At 41.6% G+C, this 21,992-nt stretch overlaps 1 protein-coding gene across 2 annotated transcripts in view; it reads left to right on the top strand.

Moving 5' to 3' along the window:
* Positions 1-21,992, top strand: part of macrod2 (mono-ADP ribosylhydrolase 2) — a 467,780-nt gene that overhangs the window by 345,602 nt on the left and 100,186 nt on the right. For both annotated transcript variants that reach the window (XM_049600013.1, XM_049600012.1), the window contains exon 8: positions 14,129-14,202. In XM_049600013.1, the coding sequence (XP_049455970.1) occupies positions 14,129-14,202 (74 nt within the window). The remainder of the gene's footprint in view (positions 1-14,128; positions 14,203-21,992) is intronic.

Raw genomic sequence — 21,992 nt, 5'->3', positions numbered from 1 at the left:
CTAACACCGATGGTGTAAATAAGCACAGCCGCGGTTGAGTCATTTGAATGCACTGCCACTAATGAGGACCTATGCTGGGCTGTTTAACTGTACAGGGCAGACATTTGCAGCTGAACCGCAAAATGCAAGTGGAGCTTCAGCCATCTCTGATTTCCATTTTCCACAAATATAATGCATGACAAGCAGCTTTACCTCTATGAGTTGCATTACTCCATGTGGCTGGAAAAACTGCAGTAACATCTCTTACTTTCGTGATGCAACTCGCCTATCACAGCCCAGTGTGAAAAAATGTGCAATCTATTTTTGAAAAAGATAGGTGAAAATCAGTGGCAGTTGAATGCCTGACCTGCCGTGCATTGCAGCCACAAATGTCTGCGTAGTATTGAAGGATGTGTCTTGCTTAGAGTGCAAAAGAAGTTTTCAGCTGCCAAATGTAATATATTGGTTGAGGAAACACATCTTAGAAATGAAATCCTGCACTGCTCTGTTCACAAGGGGGAAGTTACATGAGGCTTTCACCTTAAAAAGAGGCTATTGACTAATAACACAATCCCAGAACATGACTGGGAGCATGCGTTAAGATCACAGAAGCCTCTAAACCTCACTACTGGTAGCTCATATGAAAATAGACATGCCAGCTGTCTGGTGTAAAAATCACAGTATTAGATGCTTGTGGTGTATATGGATTTATTAGGTTTTACTCATTTGAAACTGCCTATAGAGACTTTTTAAAGTACAGGAATTTCAGCATCAAAAAAGCCTCCGTGTACACGTGCAAATTACAGGCTACCTTACATTACCTTACGTTTTTCTATGAAATGTCAGAACAAAGTGATCCATCCAAAGCCGTCACTCTTCCTCCTTTATCAGCCCTGTATTATAACTAACTGGCAGTTGTCACAAAGTTGCACACTGACAACATCACAACATAGGCTTACTGATTATTAAATCACTGATTATAGAGCCTGACAAAATGTCGATGTGCTTATTAAACCAGTCATAAACACGCAGTTACAACAAACTTACTTCAAACCTTTTTTTCGGTCCTCAACAGTTTCTGATAATAAGCACCTACCATATTATTAACATCCAGGGTGCTGAAAAAACGAATAGCTAATTATGGTGTACTTGTAAGAGTTCAACAAGCTGTCCATTTATTCAGCACAGATAAAAAACTATGCCCAGTCAGTGCAATTAAACTTCCAATCATGTGAATTGGTACCAGACAGTCCAAGTGGTCACACACCCTGATATACAGCATGCCCAGTGTGTGTACTAAAGAGAGCCTTCAGGCTTAAAATTCACTAGATGTTTATAATTATACTGAATTTTCCACCCATCACTTTTGCAGTCTGCATGGTTTACTGCACAACAACTCCTCATCATTTTCTCTCACCATCTCTCTCTGCAATAATGTCTGTTTTCTGCCACCTGTCTTTGCACGCATCTCAAAATGGCTATTACTGAAGTGTTAATGATAAGAAGGGCGAAAGTTGTAATTTCTTTCTCACTCTTTTTCTCTCATTCTCTCTTCCCTCTTCCTCCCTCGCTGCTTATTTCACCTCACATTTTGCAGTCAGTGATGATGAATTCAGCAGTCATTTCTGCAAAATTCATTCCCTCTTCTCATATCTTCCTGTCTTGCACAGGAAATTCCGACAGCACATTCTGCATTGATATGAACATGCATTATGTAGCATTTTTTGTTATTTTTCCAGTTTGATGCGACCCTATAGTCAAGTCATTTACTTAGCCCAATATCTCAAATCACAAATTTGGGGTCTTTCTGATCTGTACAGCAACACCTAGCCTATTCAAATTCTCAGTAAAATTAGTAGTGACTGCTGTGTGACTGATTAGTGTCTTACTCCTCAGTGGCTGACTCATTAGTGTCTGACCCATTGGTGACTGACTTGTTAGTGGCTAACATTTTAGTGATTGATTCATTAGTGACTGACTCACAGGCTGACTCATAGCCCCTTCTGTATTGTCCCTATCAATATAAACACTGGCTGTCGGCGTCTGCTCAGTATGGTACACAAAGGGTTAATAATCATTGGTGTCTACCATACGTCCCGTCTCTAACCTCGTATTGCTCATCGATTGGCTCTACCGTTATTTTGGTAATGTGTGATTGGTCCTCCCCAGCGCCGCTCTCTCCACTGACTTTGTGGGTGCGCATCACCGTACAGTTCACAGCAGTTCGTGAGGGAATGACACATACACACGTGTCACCGTTAGCGCTCCACACCGGAGCACTGAGTGTGAACGGTGAGTCAGTTGGTTCAGTAAATAAGCTAATACTAATACTAGCTGAGCTAAGTTTGGCAACTATTAGATGAATATTATGCCAGAGAACATGAAATTCCACTTCACATGCTCCATCAGCAATCATAGATGTCATGTAGTGATGACACAGTTCACATTAATGTTTGTAGTAATATGACATGATAGAAACAGTCTGAATAAATAAAGTGTAAACACTAAATAATAGCTCCTTCAGTGACAGTCTTCAGCATCCATGGTGTGTGTGAAGGAGGGACTTTAGGAGAATAGAGATCCACTGCTCCCAGTAAAAACACCAACACTGAGTTATATTTATGTAATAGATATTGGGTGTAAGTGCAACATTTTGCACACAGTGGTATTATAATGATTTTGGAGCATTTACATTTTTGTTGATTTATTTTATTTACGTTTAACATGATGAAGCTGACTAACTTGTGTTGACATTATGGCTGTTCTTTAACCTATATACATTCAGATGTTGTTTAATGAATTACACAATTGTAAAACATACAGTATGTTTTCCTCAGGCTACAACAATCAAAATCTATGACTGTTGCACCTCAAATTGTCCCACTGTTCACATGTCTTGCATCAATATATTTTTTTGTCAGATGACAAGTAGTAGAGAGACTGGAGGAGAGGCAGGAAGAGAGACAGAAGGAAATGGAAGAGAGACAGGAGGAGATAGAGGAGAGACAGGAGCCTCACAGGTGAGATTTAATCATGAAGGATATATGTTGATAGTGAGATTCAGCATTGTGACTAGGGGTAAGTAAAAATATTGATTCATGCATAATATATGTTTTTACTCAATATCAATATCAATTTGAATCACTATTACCAACCCAACTGCAGACCGCAGGCTGGTACTGAAGTTAAGCCCCTTCGGAGTATACTGTTATTGTTATTATTATAGTTTACCCGGGGAAGCACATACGAACAGATGTGGTGAAGTTATCAGTGTATATTCATATAACTGATAACATTAGAGAATACATTAACCAAGATATTCTTGTATTTAGTGTAGATATGTGATCAGTTTCACATGACGTGAAATTGCATTAAATAATCATCAATGTACAGGACGCTGCCATGGAGCACTTTTATGTCCCTACCAATGTGAAAATCAAACCTACGCCCTTGAACTGACTCATTAGTGGCCGACTCAGTGACTGACTTGTTAGTGTCTGACTCATTGGTGATCAACTTGTTAGTGAATAGTTCTTTGGTAACTGACTTGTTAGTGACTGACTTGTTGGTTGCTGACCAATTACAGGCTGACTTATTAGTGGCAGACTCAGTGACTGACTTGTTAGTGTCAAGTGGTGACTAACTTGTTGGTAACTGACTTATTGGTGTCTGACTCAGTGTCTGACTCATTAGTGGCAGACTCATTAACTGACTCGTTAGTGGCTGACCCATTAGTGACTGACTCATCACTGTCTGATTTGTTAGTGGCAGACTCGGTGACTGACTTGTTAGTATCTTACTCACTGGTGACTGACTCATTGGTAACTGACTCATTCGGTCCGACTTGTTGGTTACTAACTCGTTAGTGGCTGACTCATTAGTGACAGACTCGGTGTCTGACTCATTAGTGTTTGACTTGTATGGGACTGACCTATTGGGGACTGACTTGTTAGTGTCTAACTCATTAGTGCCTGAGTTATTAGTGTCTGACTTGTTAATGACTGACTCGTTGGTGTCTGACTCCTTAGTGACTGACTTGTTGGTGACCGACTCGTAAGTGGCTGACTCATTGTCTGACTTGTTAATGGCAGACTCATTGACTGACTCATTAGTGTTTGACTTGTAGGGGACTGACCTGTTGGGGACTTACTTGTTAGTGTCTGACTCATTAGTACCTGAGTTATTAGTGTCTGACTCGTTAATGACTGACTCGTTGGTGTCTGACTCCTTAGTGTCTGACTTACTGGTGACTTACTAGTGGCAGACTAAGTGACTGTTGGTGACTGACTTGTCAGTGTCTGACTTGTAAGTGACTGACTTGTTGGTGACTGACTTGTTAGTGGCTGACTCATTTGTGACTGACTCAGTGCCTGACTTTAACGTTAATGGCAGACTCGTTGACTGTCTCATTGGTGTTTGACTTGTAGGGGACTGACTCGTTGGTGTCTGACTCCTTAGTGTCTGACTTGTTAGTGACTGACATGCTGGTGAGTGACTTGTCAGTGTCTGACTTGTTAGTGGCAGACCAAGTGACAGACTTATTAGTGTCTGATTGTTGGTGACTGACTTGTTAGTGTATGACTTGGTGAGTGATTTATATGTGATTTAAAAGATGTTGTGAATGCTCAGTAAATGAAGTCAAATGATGGACAGAACAAAATGAATTTGAACATTAAATTACAGCTTTTAGAGTGACGACTCTTCCACTGGTTGAATTAAGGAATAGAGTGGAGAGTGTCAGGTAATGGAAACATACAGGCCTCTTTTTAAAATGGATATTTGGCATTTTGGAGTAAAACAGCTCTATTGTAGTGGCACAAAGGCGAGCCAAATGCATGCAGGAAGGAGAGGGTCACTGTTTGCACGGTACGCCGCTGACGAGGGTACTGCTTATTGCCTTATTGCTTTTACTGTAGTGCCGTGTGCTGCATTGCCAGTAGGAGCCGTTCATAGCGCTCCACCAGCAGCCCCCTCACATCAAAGGGGTAGGCTGTGCAGAGCCAAGCATGCAGCAGAGGGGGGAGAATTAAACAGCCTGTTCAATAAATAAACAGCTTAGCGCTTCCCATAACTGCATCTCCACAGAACAATACAGCTGATTAAGACTGAAGATCTTCACACAGCAGAGGGCAAATAGAGGAGGGACTTTCAAAGGAACTACAGTACAGTGCGGCGCTGTGGTGTTATTCTGTATGACTTTTCCCTGTGCCCCCTGAGTACTGCCATGTTCTGAAAGGGGCCCTGCTCTCTTGTCAGGCGTTTTGACATTTTCTGTACATTTAAGATAACCTTTAAGGTCAACTTCCATTTCAGCAATGTAAACAAAAGCTTTTTAGTGTGAAAGGCACATCTTCCCGATCTCTCTTTCTCTCTTTCTGTCTCCGTGTGTGTGCCTCTTTCTATCCCTCTGTCTCTGTAGAATACGCATGAATATAGCCATAATTTTATATGTGCGCCCAGGTACCATACCTATGCACATGTGCTTGACCCATTTTCACATTTGAATCGTTGTCGACAAAACAAATGCTGCGCCCCCAACATTGTGACAGAGAGGAATCAGGAACAAGTTATCCAAGGCCTTTGTGGTGAGAAAAATAGATTTGTCAGGAAAGCTAATGCTAATTGACACTCTCTTTCACGCCTCCATATTCCAGGAGACTCAGTCACCGTTGACAGATGATGGCAGAGCAGGGAGGCTGGGTGTTGCAGGGGTGCGCAGGGGGTACCTTAGACGCTTGGAAAGAAAAATGAGGGCTCACACTGCGCTGACAGTCCAATCCCTCAGTCCGGCCCATTAGCCACAACAGAATTTCTGCACGGATAGTGTGTCGGAGGTACCACCCATAAACAAACTGGTGCCCACCATGGGCCATGAGGTCACCCAGCATGATAGAGGTTATTAAGTGCCGCTCCTGTTTGCACATCAATCACAGCCATGCGACCTGGGTTTAAATGGATTATTCCTTCCAAAGAGGAGACACCTCTCAATGTCTCACAAGATCAGTGCCAAGAGTCCAACTACCTAGACTTAGAGAGGTCATATTCTCTTTTTGCATCCCTTTCTCTCCCCTCATCCCTCCCTTACATTCTCATCCCTTGTGGTCTATATTTCTCCCTCATGCATCAGTCCTACACGTGCTCACACACGGGCTGAGATACTTGCTCAAGCAAAGCCACATACATAAAAATCCCATTTCAAGACGCATCGTGGACAATTTAGCCTTGTGGAGATCGTATCTTAGCTGGCGCTGAAAGAGCACTTTCCAAAAGCCTTGTAATGAGCTGTACAGTTTAGGAGGCGACTACTAAGATCAATCTCAGCACGGAGCAGAGAGCTCACTGGCACAATGCAAAAGCAAGGACATGAACATTAAGTCTACTACTTACCTGGCAGATGCCATCGCACACGTGCATTTATAACCCTATCAAAACAATCAGGGGGCTCACAACACGGCAATGCCACTACTCAGGACAAATATCTCCCTGTTTACTGCTCACCTTCTACACCTTTGGCTCATCTGTCTCTGTGACGGATCTGAGGATTGTTGACGGAGGGGTTTTTGCACTGACTCGTGGCAGCGGATGATATACGGATGTAATCCAGCCAAGCTCTACTGGTATGTCCACGCTGCCATTCTACTGTACTGTCCAGATCAAAGGTGTCAAGCAGCTAAGAATTTTTTCCTCCAGCCAGCATCATGCTCCGGCTCTCTTCATCCCTGTCTAGGATTAGAAAGGTTGGAGACATTCATGGCACCTTATCTCTCAACAGTGATGGCTCGCTGCTAGCTTGCCAGAGATGGCCCGGGCAAGTCTCCCCTTCTCTTAAAACCGAGGGTTTACTACAGGGAGCTTAGCCCAGCTGGGTTGGGAATTTCAAGGTACATAGAAGCAACGTGCTGTATCAGTGGGTAGCAGAGTGTGTGCTCAGGGGGAGCAGGAGCTTCGTAGCCCATTTAACCGAGTCACACAGTGTGCATTGTACTCAACACTAGCCTTGCTCTACCATTTTCATGGATGATAAGCCAAATGTAAAAATACTCCCCACCCACAGGACAATAGATTTAGGCCTTTGAGAAACTTGGTTGAGCATTAAACTTTTGCTTATCGAACGCTCCTCAGGATGTTTTTAAAAAGTGGAATGTCGGATGTTAATTTTAGCATGTAGGACAAAGCGTGGCATCACCTGTATGGAATGTTTCCAAGGAAGGTCATCATCTGTTGTGCCATGGAGGCTGCTCTCTTTCTTCCTACCTCTTTTTCTGCCTGTCTTCCTCACATAGCACCCTCCCATCCCTCTTTGTCTCTGTCTCCTTCTGCGGGCTGCAAAGTCGGTCATGGTCACAGCCCTGCCATGTCCCAGTGTTGGTGTAGAGAGGAGCCCCGGGCCATTTGACACCCATGCTTTGGCGTCTAGAGTCCTGGGGCGCTACTCTGTCCTCCACCCCGGGTCACCTCACCTCTCCTCTGGGCCCTGATGGGGTGACAACCCTCTTTCCCCCTCCCTTTCCAGATGAACACACAGGACTGCTGCCCTCAACTAGAGCAGCTCTCACTTGTGCTGCACTTAATGATTTCCTCCTGCTGCCCTAACCACAATCAACTAATCTACTTTGTATAATATTGTGCTTAAGTGATTCCACCCTGCCCGTCTGTTATAATAAAGGTCTTTAGAGGCATCAGTCAGACTCTCTGGGCCCTATCAATGTTTTATTAAAAGGGGAGTTTCTTTATACAACTATTTTAAAGATGTTTCTGAGCAACAGTTGTAAAAAGAAATGAGATGCTAAATCTTTGTTAAAGACCTTTCAGAATCAGATAAACATTGGCATTTTATGTTTCTGTTGTTGCCATTTTTATTTTTCTGTAGCACATTTCCTGTTTACCGCCATTTCAACACCTGTGGTGAATTTACGAGTGCCAGATACATCAGCCTCGGGCTATATGCTGCTTCAAGGTAGACAGCTCATCAAAATGAATGACGAGTGTTTAGACGTGAACTTGACCAACTACAACTGAGGGGTAGCAAAGAGGGACCAACAATACCATTCTTGCCTCAAGGGGAGAAAGGCGGTACTTTGAATTTTGCAAGAATTCAGGCAGCATATGTTTATCAAACCAAGGCCACACACTCCTACAAAAAAATCAGTGTGTTCTTAAAAAATAAATAAATAAAAATAGAAAAAACACTAGAAATTATAAAGCCCTGAAACAACAGCAGGTTGAGGTGATATTGTCTTCACAATATAAGCTCACTCAGGGAAAACAAAACTGGTGTGGTATGCACTATGTTCTCACAGCCTACCCATTTATTTGCAAACAAAGAATGGGAATGTATCATTGCGCAGACATACATTCAACTTGTTGACTTACCTCTACTCGCTTTATCAGGTGATGCAGTTACTCCTCACTCCTTCTCACTAGAGCAAAACACCTGAGCTACACAAGTTTGTTGTGAAGTTAACTCTCTAACTAAATTTAGGATACGAAAGAGTTGCCATGCTGGCAAAAGAGAGAGAGAGCAATGGGTTTGCCTGTTCTTAAAGCAGAAATTCACCCTAAGGCAGAGTGCACATTTATATTATTTTCCTACGTTCCAGTTCAGTGGATATTTTTGAACATGAACTTTCCAACTCTCACAGTCAAGACAGAGTTGTCTGTGATGTAAGCTGTTTCATTATGAATTAAGTAACTGCTTGTATTTTTTTAGCTGTAACATCCAAAGCAGTGGCTTTCCTTTGGTTTCTAGTTTTGTGTAAAATAAATAAAACCATATTCCTTAAAAGTCTCCCTGGGTCCTGCAAAAATCTTCATGAAGGTGTTTTACATATGCCTAAGAGAGGGGCCAGAGACTCTGTCTCTTGGTTGCATCAGAGATTAGAGCCGGCTCTCTTTTTTTTCCATATTAACAAAGGTCCTACATGCCCAAGATCATAGGAATAAAATATGGGAATTCTGTTTTAAGATGAGTCTTCCCTTTGGCTTAACTCACTGGGCTAACGTGGAGACACAGATGAAAATGTACCTTTCATTTAAAAGGAAATGAAACCAAGTCGTCTTTTTCATATATTATGATTGTGCTTTTTAATTGTGGCCTCGGATGAATGAGGAACACTAACTGAAAAGACCTGCCTCGCAGTCTTCTCAGGTCAGACTCAGTGTTTATCTTATTTCTCCCTCGTCACTAGTCCATATTTGTTGTGGTCACTGAACCCATAACTACTGCTGCCATCAACATCACTGGATGTACTATGCAGATGTTATGTAAGCACATTGTGCCACAGTAACCCTTTGTCCACATGGCACGTGCCATAGTCTCCCGTCTCTCTCCCCTCCTTTCTGTCTGGATGCTGCGCTCTGCTTGGTGATGAAGTAGAGGAGCCTTCAGCAGAAATAACACTGCACCACCTGAGTCCTCATCAGCGGTGCTGCGCTGCACATATCCCATCAGTGCGCCTCACTAAGACAAATCTCCCTGAGCCGGCCATATTCCCAGCATAGGAGAGAGCCGAGCCAAGCAGAGCAGGGACCCTGGAGGGCCCACCATCACTGCGCCTGACGCCAGCTCTCCACCTCCTGACAGATTAGCTTTCACTGAACCTTCCACACAGCAAATGGAGCAAAAGAGAATAAGAAGGAAGTGTTGAGGGGAGAGGATGTAGAAGTAAAACACAGAACTTTTTCATTTTGTGTGTACTTGAGCATATGAAAGAGTCAGCCCACTCAATCCTTTTCTGAGCATCATTTTTTGAACTCCTGTAAGTGGATTTTGCACTTCCAACAGGGCTGTGACTCCTGCGGCCAAGAGAGGTGGCAGAAGTGGAGATTGAGGGTATTTTATTGTAGCTGTTTTTAAGCATATAAACATACTTGGCCATGCTGACGGCAGGACAGAGAGGCAAAGAGGTAAAGGTAGTGGATGCTGTGAAGGAGACAAATGATGAGAGAGAGCAGCCGATGCACTCAAACTGCTGCTGTTGACCTTGGGCAGTTGATGTTCCTGTTGAGCAGAGTTCTTCTGGCATCCTGCCCCGAGCTGCACTGACCCTGTTTTCGAGCTTTCCATCTAACTCTCCTTATGCCATTTCTTTTCCAACATTTGTATACATCTGTCTTTCTACTTCCCTGTTATCTTTCTCACTGGTTCTATAGCTCGCCTCTTTTCATCTCTCCTCTCTGTTCAGCTCTGCTATGATTAATAGGTATGGCTCTCAAATCAATAGAGCATTTGTACAAACTCCACACTGAATAGATTAAATGGACTCAATGCCGTCCACCCACTGCTGTTGACCAGAATGTCCTAATATTATGATTAAGAGCTTTTCAGCTTTCTTTTTTCATGTGATTAAAGTTTTTATTTATTTAAATATAAAAGGTAATATTATCTTTAGTTATATAAGATCTAAAGGCCTGTGGTAAATGCGCACATTTAGAAGAACTAAAACAAACATTTAGCTATTACACAGTAGTTATACAATCTGATTACCAGTGTCCCAGCAACGCTATGAGCAAAAAAGTGGTTCCATGACCTCTCAAAGTTCTCACCTTCATCAGAGGCTCCAGCTAACCTGTTTGTATGATACCATTTCTAACATTTCTGGCATCCATTTTTTAAGATCTGGGGCTTCATTTGTAAAACACTGCAGAGAATCCATACTGAATGTTTGTGTACCTACAAATGAAATGAAATGAGCTGGCTGATCAAAGCCAGTGGCTTTGCCGTACGGTGAATCATTGCAACAACTGAGAGGAAGACCACAAAAAGGAATTTTTCAGACTCAGAAATCAGGGTGCTCGTTGGTGAGATAGGGGTGAGAAAGCACATAATGTTTGATGGTCACAGCAGTGGGGTCGCAAACTAAAGAAAATGCAGCGAGTGGCAACATGTTGCTCCTGTGGTTAATGCAGTGAATTCAACATACAAAAAAATAAAATGGTCAGATGTAAAGGGGGATGCAAAAAAAAAAGGAAAAAAAGCACCCCCACCGTTTTTGCTAATTTACACATTCCATATGTGCAGGTGATGAAGACGTGGGTGAGGTGACTGGAGAAGCGGAGTGTGTGTAGCAGTTGCTGCTGTGTCTTCAGTGCACTCTTTGCGCCTGACAGCACAATTGTGTTCACTGCAATGATTTCACACACAAAAACCACATGCAATCTAAAATCACGTGTGGCATCATACTGAAAACTACTGCTGCTTTGTTTTGCAGTTATTTAATGCTTTATGATGTTGTCTTGGATTGCTACCACGGCAGATGATACTTTCATCAGCTGCACGGTGGAGGTGAAAATACTCATGCTTAATATTGGGTATCCTGCCACCTGCCACAGTCCAGCATTATGCTAGTATTTCAACAGCTGCAGTGTGCTCAACAGCTGACCAGAAATATCAGTAGCATACAGTCTTCTGCACTCCAGGGGTGGGGAATGTGATGGCAAGACAGCACTGATGAAATATTGAGTGGAATTTGATTTAAGATTTGAGTTGGCTTCTATCTTTTACAACTGAAAGGTGCATATGGAATAGTTATGACTCACTAGCACAAGCACAAAAAACACTGCTGGTTTGAATCTATAAGTAACGTGTGACATGAAGTCTATTAAAATGTGTGAGCAGCATCATTACACACATAATGATTGCTCTCATATTTAATTTCTACAGTCTGGGTTCAATTCACCACCTTCTCTTCACCGCCACCAATTTTCCTGTCTCCAAAATATGCCAGTGAATGGGTCATATTTTTTAGTTAATTTATGCACATTTCTTCATCAGCTTTTGTTTAATACATCCAAATTCATGATTAGAAAGTGGTGTACACACAGTTCAAGCCCTGCTTTGTGTGTATGCAACCGTTATAAATGAGGAGAGGATGTGCTTTCCAATAATCTGAGGATCATTTGGCAGTCGTGACAGCGCCTACCTTTATCACTGCAAGTTTGATATATTAAGCAATCCCAGTAGGCAGCATCAAACCTTTCCACTTCCCTATGCATTTAAGTACTTTTCCCTAAATTGTAAACATGTTTGCACCTCCAAATTGCATGTAAAATTGTTTGTTTTTAGCTTTCATAAAGTTTTCATAGTAAGAGCACAAAGACAGGTCCTGACTTTTTATTATAATTAGCTCCTTGTTTCATTTGTTTATATGCTTACTTCCTTGACACCTCTCCCATTGTGCCTGCTCTTTCTAAACAGCTGGTCCTATCTCCATGGATCTATTTTTCTCAGCTTTCTTGTCTTCCGCACATCTGTTTGCCTACGTTACTTGACGTGCGAGTTGGGGTGTCGGTACACCTGCATATGTGTGGAAACGGATTTTAAAAAGGAAACATCACCAGACAAAGTGATATCACTGAAAAGGTTAAGTGTGTCTGGGGAGACAAGAGGAGTCAGGTGACCTGCAAACTGATTTGGCATGCTGGATTAGGTTCTGAGCACACAGCTCTGGGGGCAGCTTTTGAAGGGCAGGAGCCGTGAACGGGCCATGCACTGTCTGCAGACACTGCCTAACAGAGCCATAGGAGCAGACTGGCTGTCACTGCTGGCTGGTATGCAGCTCACATCTCGCTCCACCCAGGGCTTGAACAGGAGCTCAGCTAGGGCTCGGCAGCACTTCAGCCCCTCTCCTCTGCTCAGTGTAACTCAGCCACTCCTGTCAGGCTGAGAAGGGGGAGGAGAAGAAAAACAGACAGAGAGAGACATCAGCGGTAGTCAGAAAGGTGAGAGTGGTGGGGATAAAGCTTCATACAGTATATCTTGACTGTCAAGGCAGTTGATTTAAAGCATTTACAGGGAAGTTATTGAGAGGCTTTGACAGCAGGTGGTCCGAGTGAGAGATGAAAGAATTCAGGAAACGTAAGGCTAAATCTTCAAGGCTTTTCATTTTTTTCTTTACATCCAACTTAAAGGGGAAGGGGTCGTTGCAGTGCTTGTAAGCCTGTTTCATAGGTCATAGAATGTTACAGTCGTGGCAATGACCCGGAAAAAGAAAAATATTTGAGAATGTGACCCATGCAATAACCAACAGGCTACAGCTGTGGCGTGGCCCTTGTATCCATTGATGTGGGTAGAAATTGAGGTCTTGACCTCTGTCGTTAGAAGAAGACAATGCCTGCTGCAACCTGTAGTCCCTTATGGAGGTCAGGGGTTATAATATGGAAGAAGTTTGAAATCATGTGCGAGATCATTTAGGACTGGGGGAAAAAAAAGAAGAAAAAAAAAGGGTTTGTTTGTTGGCTTCTGGGCTTAACTTGCATAGCAGTATTATGAATGTAACTGCAAGGCAGCTTCAAACTAGCTCCACAGATTTGTACAGAGGCTTTAGAGCAAAATGCTTTTGTCAAGTTTTGTGAAAGGCACAGATGACCAAACTCAGCTATAATTACTTTGAAATGAAGACAACTGAAACACTACTCTGTGACAGAGTAGAAGATTGTCAGCGCTTTTACTAATGGGTTATATACTCTCCAGCTGTAGCAAGGCTGCCCAAGGGCTTTTATAGTCAATAGCTCACTCTAAGTGTTGGGTCTTGGGAAGTTCTCTATAGTGGCAGCAAATGATCTTGAGATCAGCATCCTGCAGAGTCCTCCCTCAGCTGGCCTTATTAAAAATTAATCAAATTGCAATCTGTGTGTTTAGATCGATACCTTGTGTTAACGTAGTGTTCGGGCTCCTTAGCAGGCACAACTGTTGTGATTAATATGGTCGTTAGTCACATTGCATCTCAGCCACACCATTTTTACTACATGTTGGCAAACTGATAAAATAGGCTAGTGTGTGTAATGATCGCACATCTATGCATAATTTCCCCCATAAAGACAAAACACTCAATACCACCTGAGGTAAGGGAGGGTGTGATGTAAATATGTAGTTTTATCTACACTCTGTGCCCCCAGAATATGTCTGCATGTGTATGTGTTTTCCCGTCACTGTGCATCTGGCAACACACGTCTACAGCAGTTTATCAGACAGCTGGTCTCATCTGCCAGAGACAAGCAGCTTGTGCTGCTTTCCATTGATTTAGGAGAAATGCTGTTACCTGTGGAGATATCGGTTAGTCTGTCTGTTGGACTGTCTGTTTTTGTCTCCCCCTTGCATCTGCATGTTGGATACAACTGGTACTGACACTGTTTTTTTTCTCTCTTCTAGGCTTTCCAAATGAGCCTGCAGCTGACATCGCTCTGAACACAGTAAAGAGCTGGATCGAAGAGAATCCTGATAAGGTAGTTCATGGCAGGGTAATGCATGTTCAAAACAAATAGCTGTCAATCTCAAGCCACCCATGCATGTGTGCAGGCACTGTCTATTTTAGGCTATTTCTGATTTGCTATGAGTGGAGATGATTGGACCACAGCAGAAACACAGAACACTAATTATCATGCATCTCCGTATCAGACAGACGTCTTATCCACCTGCCCCGCTTGATCAGCTATTTAGTCTGTGGTCTGAATGCATATCAAATTAAAAGCCAGTCTGAGACTAATCAGGCCTTAAATGGTCTGTTGACTGGTTAATTGGTCTATGCTGGGGAGAGCTATTAAACTCAGAAGAACATAAACACATCAGATGAAATAATCTGAAATTGGTTTTTGTATTAGATGAGTTACAGTGACGCCTTCCAGAGACTGAAGGCTCAAATAGTAATTCATGATCCAATCCATTGTACCACTGCAATTTATTTGGTAGAAAACTTGCATAAACATCGTCATCTTGAGCAGAAAGCACAAGGAATGGTATACTCTGAAAGACAGACGATCATCTTCAATTTTAGTTATTAGGTAAGTGGCAAAGTAGTCATCATTTGAAATGACCGTCACAAAGAGACATAATATATCCATCTCCCCAGTGGGGGAAGGAAATGGATAAGGACATTTTAATTTCAAAGCTGCTTTTGCTGGGGATTGAGCTGCATGCTGCTGCAAGGATCTTTGCCACAGAGAAGCTGCCATTGCTGTCTTATTATCTAGACAGTGAGAAAAACAAACACGGTGTGCGCTAAAGCTGCTACTTTATTTTTGAATCTATGTGGCCTCAGTGTCAGACTAGAACTTATTATCAAACATTACTCCGCTTCACCTAGTGTGTTAAAACCTTTATATGTGACTGTTTTGTAATGCGACAGCACTAATTAACCAGGTCAAACTCCATGTGAAAGTGTTGTAATAACCAAATTAAAGCTAGGACGAATGTCGAGCTATTTTGAGTTCATTCCACAAGGCTTTTACAGCAGCATTGTTTTATGTGACATCCATTAAAAAAGAGTATTTCTCACCTTGATATATTTTCATTAACAGTTCATGATGATGGAATTTCATCCAGTTGTCAGGAGGCTGTTTGTACACAACATACATCAGTTTGAGAGTCAGTGAGTGATGGTAACCTTCGGGGGTCATCTCTGTTTACTGTGGCACTGTTTATATCTGTCACTGTGGATTGAGGTGTTTTATAAAGCTCACAGCTTGATGTGCTACAACATCCCTCAGCTGGTGTTATGGATGTTGTGAACAGGCAGCCAAATGATACCGAGCTGCTGGATTACTTTGCAGTTGATGTGCCGTGTTTGCGGCACTTGTTCACCGCCCGATGATTGCTGTAACATGTACTTGGGGAATCCATCAACACTCTGGCGTGAAGAAGGTTTTATATAGCTTATTGCTGACTCTAAATAACGAGCTAATGTGCAAAGCTGACTTTTGTGGTGGTGTTGTTCCACATCCAGGTTTGCTGTTTGCCGTGCAGAGGGTTGCACTGCCGCACATGAGAGACAATTTTGTGATGCATGGACTGATAGCTATCTCTGGTGTGGGTAGATCAAGTGGAAAATATTACAATTCATGGAGAGGGGTAGACGTCTACGGAGGCTTCCCTGAGCACTGTTTGGCAAAGCTCCGCATGCACAAGCAGTGGATCTTCAACTCTAACTAGACCAAGAGTGAGTAAGCTTTTAACGAGATCAGAGAGAATAAAGTGATACATTTTACCCAGAAGCACAGCAGTATTACATTGGAAAGTCTTCCAATCAAACTGCAGAACAACATGCACTGAAGCAGGAGGTCTTCCCCTCCAATTTTCAATTCATTCACCGTCGCTTGGTGTTGAGTTACTCTTGGTGCATCCCCAAACAGATTTTTAAATACATGATATATGATTTTAAAAAAAACATCCTTTTTTTAAAAGTGATTATGTCAGTTTAGTTTTTACCTCAACGTAATAAAAAAATGAAGTAGAATTTAAATAAATGTCTAATGGAATTTTATAGTGCCTGAAGGAGCAGCATGATGTCTTTTCTGTTAGATGCGTTAGTGTTTTGTTGCACATTAAATGTTGAGGTGAATGCCGTCTGCTTTGCCTGCTATGTTTAGAAAAGCAATTTATCACTGCAGCATTGACTCCACTGACACACCCACTGTCAACCTGACTGATAACTGACATGATACTGTCTCAGGCTTCGTGTCAACTCATAAGAAAATTATGAGCTGACAGCATGTCTTACATGGAGCTTACAGTCAATTAAGACATGGGATACTTGAAGGGAACCCTTAGAGTGCTGACCTCCACCGAGGTAGTCCAGTCCTCTATGATATTCATCTGCAAGAGCAACCATAACATAGGCCAGTGTATGGATATATTTCCAAAGCTATTAGAATAAGGGCTGGGCGATGTGAGAAAGTCAACATCACAATATTTTTTACCAAATACCTTGATAAAGATATTGAGATGATATTGTAGGGTTGACTATAGGTGTTATCACAAAATGATGACACAGTATTTTGTTAAATACTTATAGAAAATGACATCATTTTATTATAATGCAGCTTGATATTACACTGTCTAAAATCTAAGATATCTGTTTCCATATCACAGCATCAATATAATATTGATATATAGCCCAGCTCTAATTAGAATGATGTCAGAATATGGTCATCATCTCAGCTGTGCATTCATAAGGTACTTATAAATTGCGCTCAATATTATTACTTGTTCTCGTAAAGTGTGAACATTTTTTTAAGACATACTTCACCTGCAGCATGATCATTTATTTATTCATGCCATGTTACTTTGAATTCAAGAGGAAAATGTTGAAGTAAACAGGGATCATGTTAAACAACAGCAAAACTATATCAAAACATCCATTAGGAAACTTTGACACAACTCGTGCAGTATGATCCAGGTCTTATTTATCCAGTTGCATGCTCAGTACTTTCAAAACATGTTGCATTGCCTTGCCTCAGTTCTTTATGGACAGGACTGAAAGTAAAAGCATAGATAAGTTTTATTTGTGGTACTGCCCAGAGGGGCTGAAGGCAAGGCAATGCAATGTGTTTTGGAAGCACTGAGCATGCAGCTGGATAAATGAGACTTGGATTATACTGCACAAGTTGTGTGACAGTTTATTAACAGATGTTTTGAATTAGTTGTGCTGTTTTTGAACATGGTCCCTGTTTACTTCCATTAGTCAACAGTAGTCCCAGTTTTTGGATTCTTCGTTCACCGAAGGCATGTGAATAAAAAATATTTTCTTCATGAATCCAAGGTAACACAGCATGAATAACTGATTTATGAATAGTCATTTATCAGTGAAGTATTCCTTTAATATCCCTGGTGGAGTTTATTGCAGACAGTTAACATTGTGATGTAAGCAAGAGTATAATTAGTTGTATAACATGTGTGTATTTACATTTCTATAGCTACACTTTTATTTGAAAAAAAGTGTTGTTACAATTATGGTGGTGTTACAATTGTAGCGGTTCTCCCATGAAACCACTGTCCCCAGATGCCCCATGAAGACCGCTTTCTGTATGAAGTTTGAGCAACTGCGTGTGGGGGCTACCACAGAGGATTACTGGTACCCATGAATGTTGATTGTATTGTGGAGTCATTGTATTTCTACAATTGGCTGTTTTACTACTGTCTACTGGGTTTATGGTGTTTGTTTGCCAAGGCCAAATGCCCTGTCTTACAGTGTTAACAAAAGTGAAAAATAGTTTGTGTACCCACCCCAGGATTTGGACCTGCTCGAAAAAAGTTCAATGGGTTAGTCCTTGGCCCATGCTACACCCCTCCACCATGTTTCATGAAAATCTGGCCCATAGTTTTTCTATAAATGTGCAGACAAACAGATAAACATCAAACAGAAAACAAAACCTCCTTGACATAGGTAATTAAAGTCCCTAAATGTACCTGACATATCATGCAGGTTGTTAAAACACATTGTTGTTTTATTAATTTTCTCTATCTCTCTTCAAAGACTGACAAAGAGATTATGTTGTATGCTATAACATCTGATGGTTCACAAAAGTTCAGCATTGCTACAGTAGCTCATATCACAGATTGCAACCAGCTATTCCAAAGATAGAGCGAGAATGAGAGGTTTGAAGCCCAGTTTATCATGCACGGAACAATAGGACTAGATTGCACCGCTCGCTCACCTCCAGCTCTGCGCACTCGCCCCCATGGAGCTTGTGTTGTGGGCGTCCACAGAGACGAGTCATTTCAGGGCCATGATAAGGGCTCTGCTTTAGGGAAGATACTGTGCTATTGTGGCTGAATTTCAGTACAATGGGCTGGCTGAGGATCTGACACACTGGGGTGGCAGAGTACAGGCCACAGCCCCCTCGCTGCAACCCCCTCCACGGACACACACACACACACACACACTTTCACTTGAAAGCATTGTCTGGGTATGTCCAGCTCTTTATGTGTGTGTGCACGTTATTCACAGTGATGAAAAGTGACTAGTATTGTGCTTAAGGACAATTTTGAGGTTTAAGTTACTAGTGACTTTGAAGATTCAGATTAATACAGGATATAATCAGCAAATAAATTATGATTTATTTTGGGTCAAGGGAAGACTACTGAAATCACAAACTACACAGCAGTATATTAAATAACTAAAGTAAGCTCAACCCTTACCAGCTGCAACATTAAAGTGACATACACGTTAATAATTATAATCCAATAATACGTTATTGAAATGAAATGAGCCATTCTAAATACTTCATAGTTTTGAACATTTACTTAAGTAAAATTTTGATTGCAGGACTTGTACTTGTAACAGAGTATTTATACACTGTGGTATTGCGATTTTCTTCTTAAGTAATAGAGTACTTCTTCCACCACTGGTTATCCAGTTGAGATACATGTGAATTTGTCAGGTTAAATAGTCACACACGGACACACAAAGCAATTGGACTGTAACTTTCCAGTGATTGAAATGTGCACTTAAGTGGGTCTGAAGTCTCAGGACACTGTTACACCAAATTGCAGAGGAATTTGTGTCCATACATTGTGTTTGTGTGTGTGTGTGTGTGTGTGTGTGTGTGTGTGTGTGCAAGAACGGAGAGGAGAAAAAAAAGAGGACACCGCGTGATTGATTAGCAGTGAGTTTATCTCTCAGGCCAGCACACTGTAGCCCTGATGCACTCACCAGCACACAAAGGGCCGCAATGCCAGCGTGAAATTCACTCTTAAAAGCACCTAGACTTCCATTGTGGAAGAATAAACAGCCTTTCCGTGGTCAGGGGGAGCGGATCCTTTAATCTAGAGAGACTCGAGTGCAGGAATGATCCTTCAGATCACAGTAGATGAAAGAATAAGGGAGGTCAGCATCCGTGTATCCACCACACGAATAAATGGAACAGAATATGTGGGTATGTGTAAACAACAGACCAGAAAGCTCTAATTTCTTCAAAAATGCATAAGGGGGTTGCAGACAGAGAGGCAGTGACAACCCAACACAACCAGTTCTCCATATGGTATTGGAGCAGTTTCCTCCTGCTCCCAGCGCACACACACCCCTCCACTCATCTGGCTTTGGTTTATTTCTCATTTTCAGATCTAATTTGGTTTAATTCAGCCTTACATAGGTTTAATCTGCAGATGAAAAATGTGGTCTGACACTTTATTTGGCTGCCACGGATGTGCTCTGGATGGCCAAGCTTTTTAATGAAGCTTTTCGAGGGCCCAGCAGCCCAGCATTACTGACACAGTCTGAACACTTGAGACAGATTGGGAGTCTGTAATAAGCTCTGCTGCGCTGCGCTGCTCAGGACAAAATTGATGTGTGGAGATTTCACCTTTCAACATCACTCTGGTTTGGGTTTTGGTATTAAGCACTCCACTGTGCCTGTGACGCTCCCAAAACAGGTGTTTACATCCCTTTTCCTGTTCTGTGAATGATCTGTTTACCTTAGCAGCATTTGTCATTTAAGACACCTGATAATAAATTCCATCTCAAATCAGAGCCCGAGACTTAACAGTGATTTGTGACAAATGTCAAGTGACTATTAGGAATAAATACAGTATGGCGCATGTCTTGTATGATTGTGTTTTTCTGTGTAAATGGATATCAGTTTAGGATGCTGTCTGGGTTTTGGCAGATGGGGCTCTAACATGAGGCATTCATTGTCATTCAGCTGAATACGATGGATGGTTGCTGTTATCATGGCTATATTGTGCAGTTCACCTTTAGAAAATGAGTATTACATTTTTGAGTATTGTGACCAGCTTTATCAAGCAGGCATGGTTACCAGACACTGAACCACATTCGTATGTGCTCCCTGCTTGTTTATCACTGTCTATACATGGTGCTTAGAATGATGATGAATTGCCTCAGGGAGCACAAAGAGAATACAGAGTCGAAGTCCCTCCTTTTTTTTAGCTAGCCTCTGTTCCATTAGCCTTGTCCAGACAGTGTGTTTTCAATGCAAGGTTTCTTTCATCAGTCTTTCTAAGAGGCTGAAACATGATAATGCATGTTAAAGTGGTATCTACTGCTGTAAAGGACAGTACATTTCCAGGACCTCCTTATTATAACCAAAATAAAAGTGATTATTTTCTTTTCAACAACATCTCTCATGAGGTTTCAGTGGCTACGTGGAAGTTGGGCACTACAGTAGATATAGCAGACTGGAAAGTTGAATATGAACAGCCCACTCATGTTTCTAGTCTGAGGCCCTCACACAGTCTTGAATGCTCCAGTCAGCTGGGTCTAGGACATATGCTGCTGGGCATCAATGATGAGTTACCACAGAATGTTTGAGGAGCACATTTACTGCATTTTCTGTTGTAATGTGACTGAAAATGTATATTGAGTCTCTGGACTACAGATAAAAAAAACCTCCCTGAATCAATGGCTGCAAACTGTAACACTTACTATTCAGGCTGAGGCTTTTTATTCGGCTCTGAAGGACAAACCTTTCTTGTTTTTACAAGATCTGGCACCAGTGCTTAAACCACATTGGCACTGAGAGGGCCTAAAACCTGATTTTGAGGCCAAGAAATGTAGCCTGTAAAAGGATCCACAGGAAGCAGTGTTTTCTGGTGTATTTTTGTAGCAGAACTGTGGAACCCATCAAGCTGCCTGCAACTAAGGTTAATTTTCATTATTGACTCATCAGTCAATTATTTTTTAACCGTTTGACCAATACGATATCAGAAAACATTTCCCAAAGCTAAAGTTGGCTTATTCAAATTTCTTGTTTTATCAGACCAACAGTTTAAAACTAAAAGATATTTGGTCTGAGATCATAGAAAACAGTTAAATCCAGTAAATATTTACATTTGAGAAGCAAGAAAGGATGACATTTTTGCTTTATTTATCTATTTATTTATTTTTATTCATTTATTTATTTTTCATTTTTGACTAAAAGTGACTGCAAGCCTAATGTGTAGGATGAAGGGGGACACAATGGCAAGAATAGAATAGAATATTCATAACTTCATCAGTTTATAATCACCTGAAACTAAGGATTGTGAGCTGTTTTGTGAGCATAAAATGAGCTGTTTATATCTACATATTATGGAGTACGTCCTCCTTTATGGAGTCTGCCATGTTGTTTCTACAGTAACCCAGAACAGACAAACCAAACACTGACTCCAGATAGGAAGACTTAGCTTTTCAGAAGAGGTTTCAGGTGATTGTAATCTGCAACTTCACCACTAGATGCCACTGAATTCTACACACAAGACCTTTAAAGGAATGATCTAGTTGTCAAATGATTAACTACAGTAA

The sequence above is a fragment of the Epinephelus fuscoguttatus genome, linkage group LG16 (assembly GCF_011397635.1).
Source record: "Epinephelus fuscoguttatus linkage group LG16, E.fuscoguttatus.final_Chr_v1".
Lineage (NCBI taxonomy): Eukaryota > Metazoa > Chordata > Actinopteri > Perciformes > Serranidae > Epinephelus > Epinephelus fuscoguttatus.
This window is presented reverse-complemented; position numbering and strand designations above follow the sequence as displayed.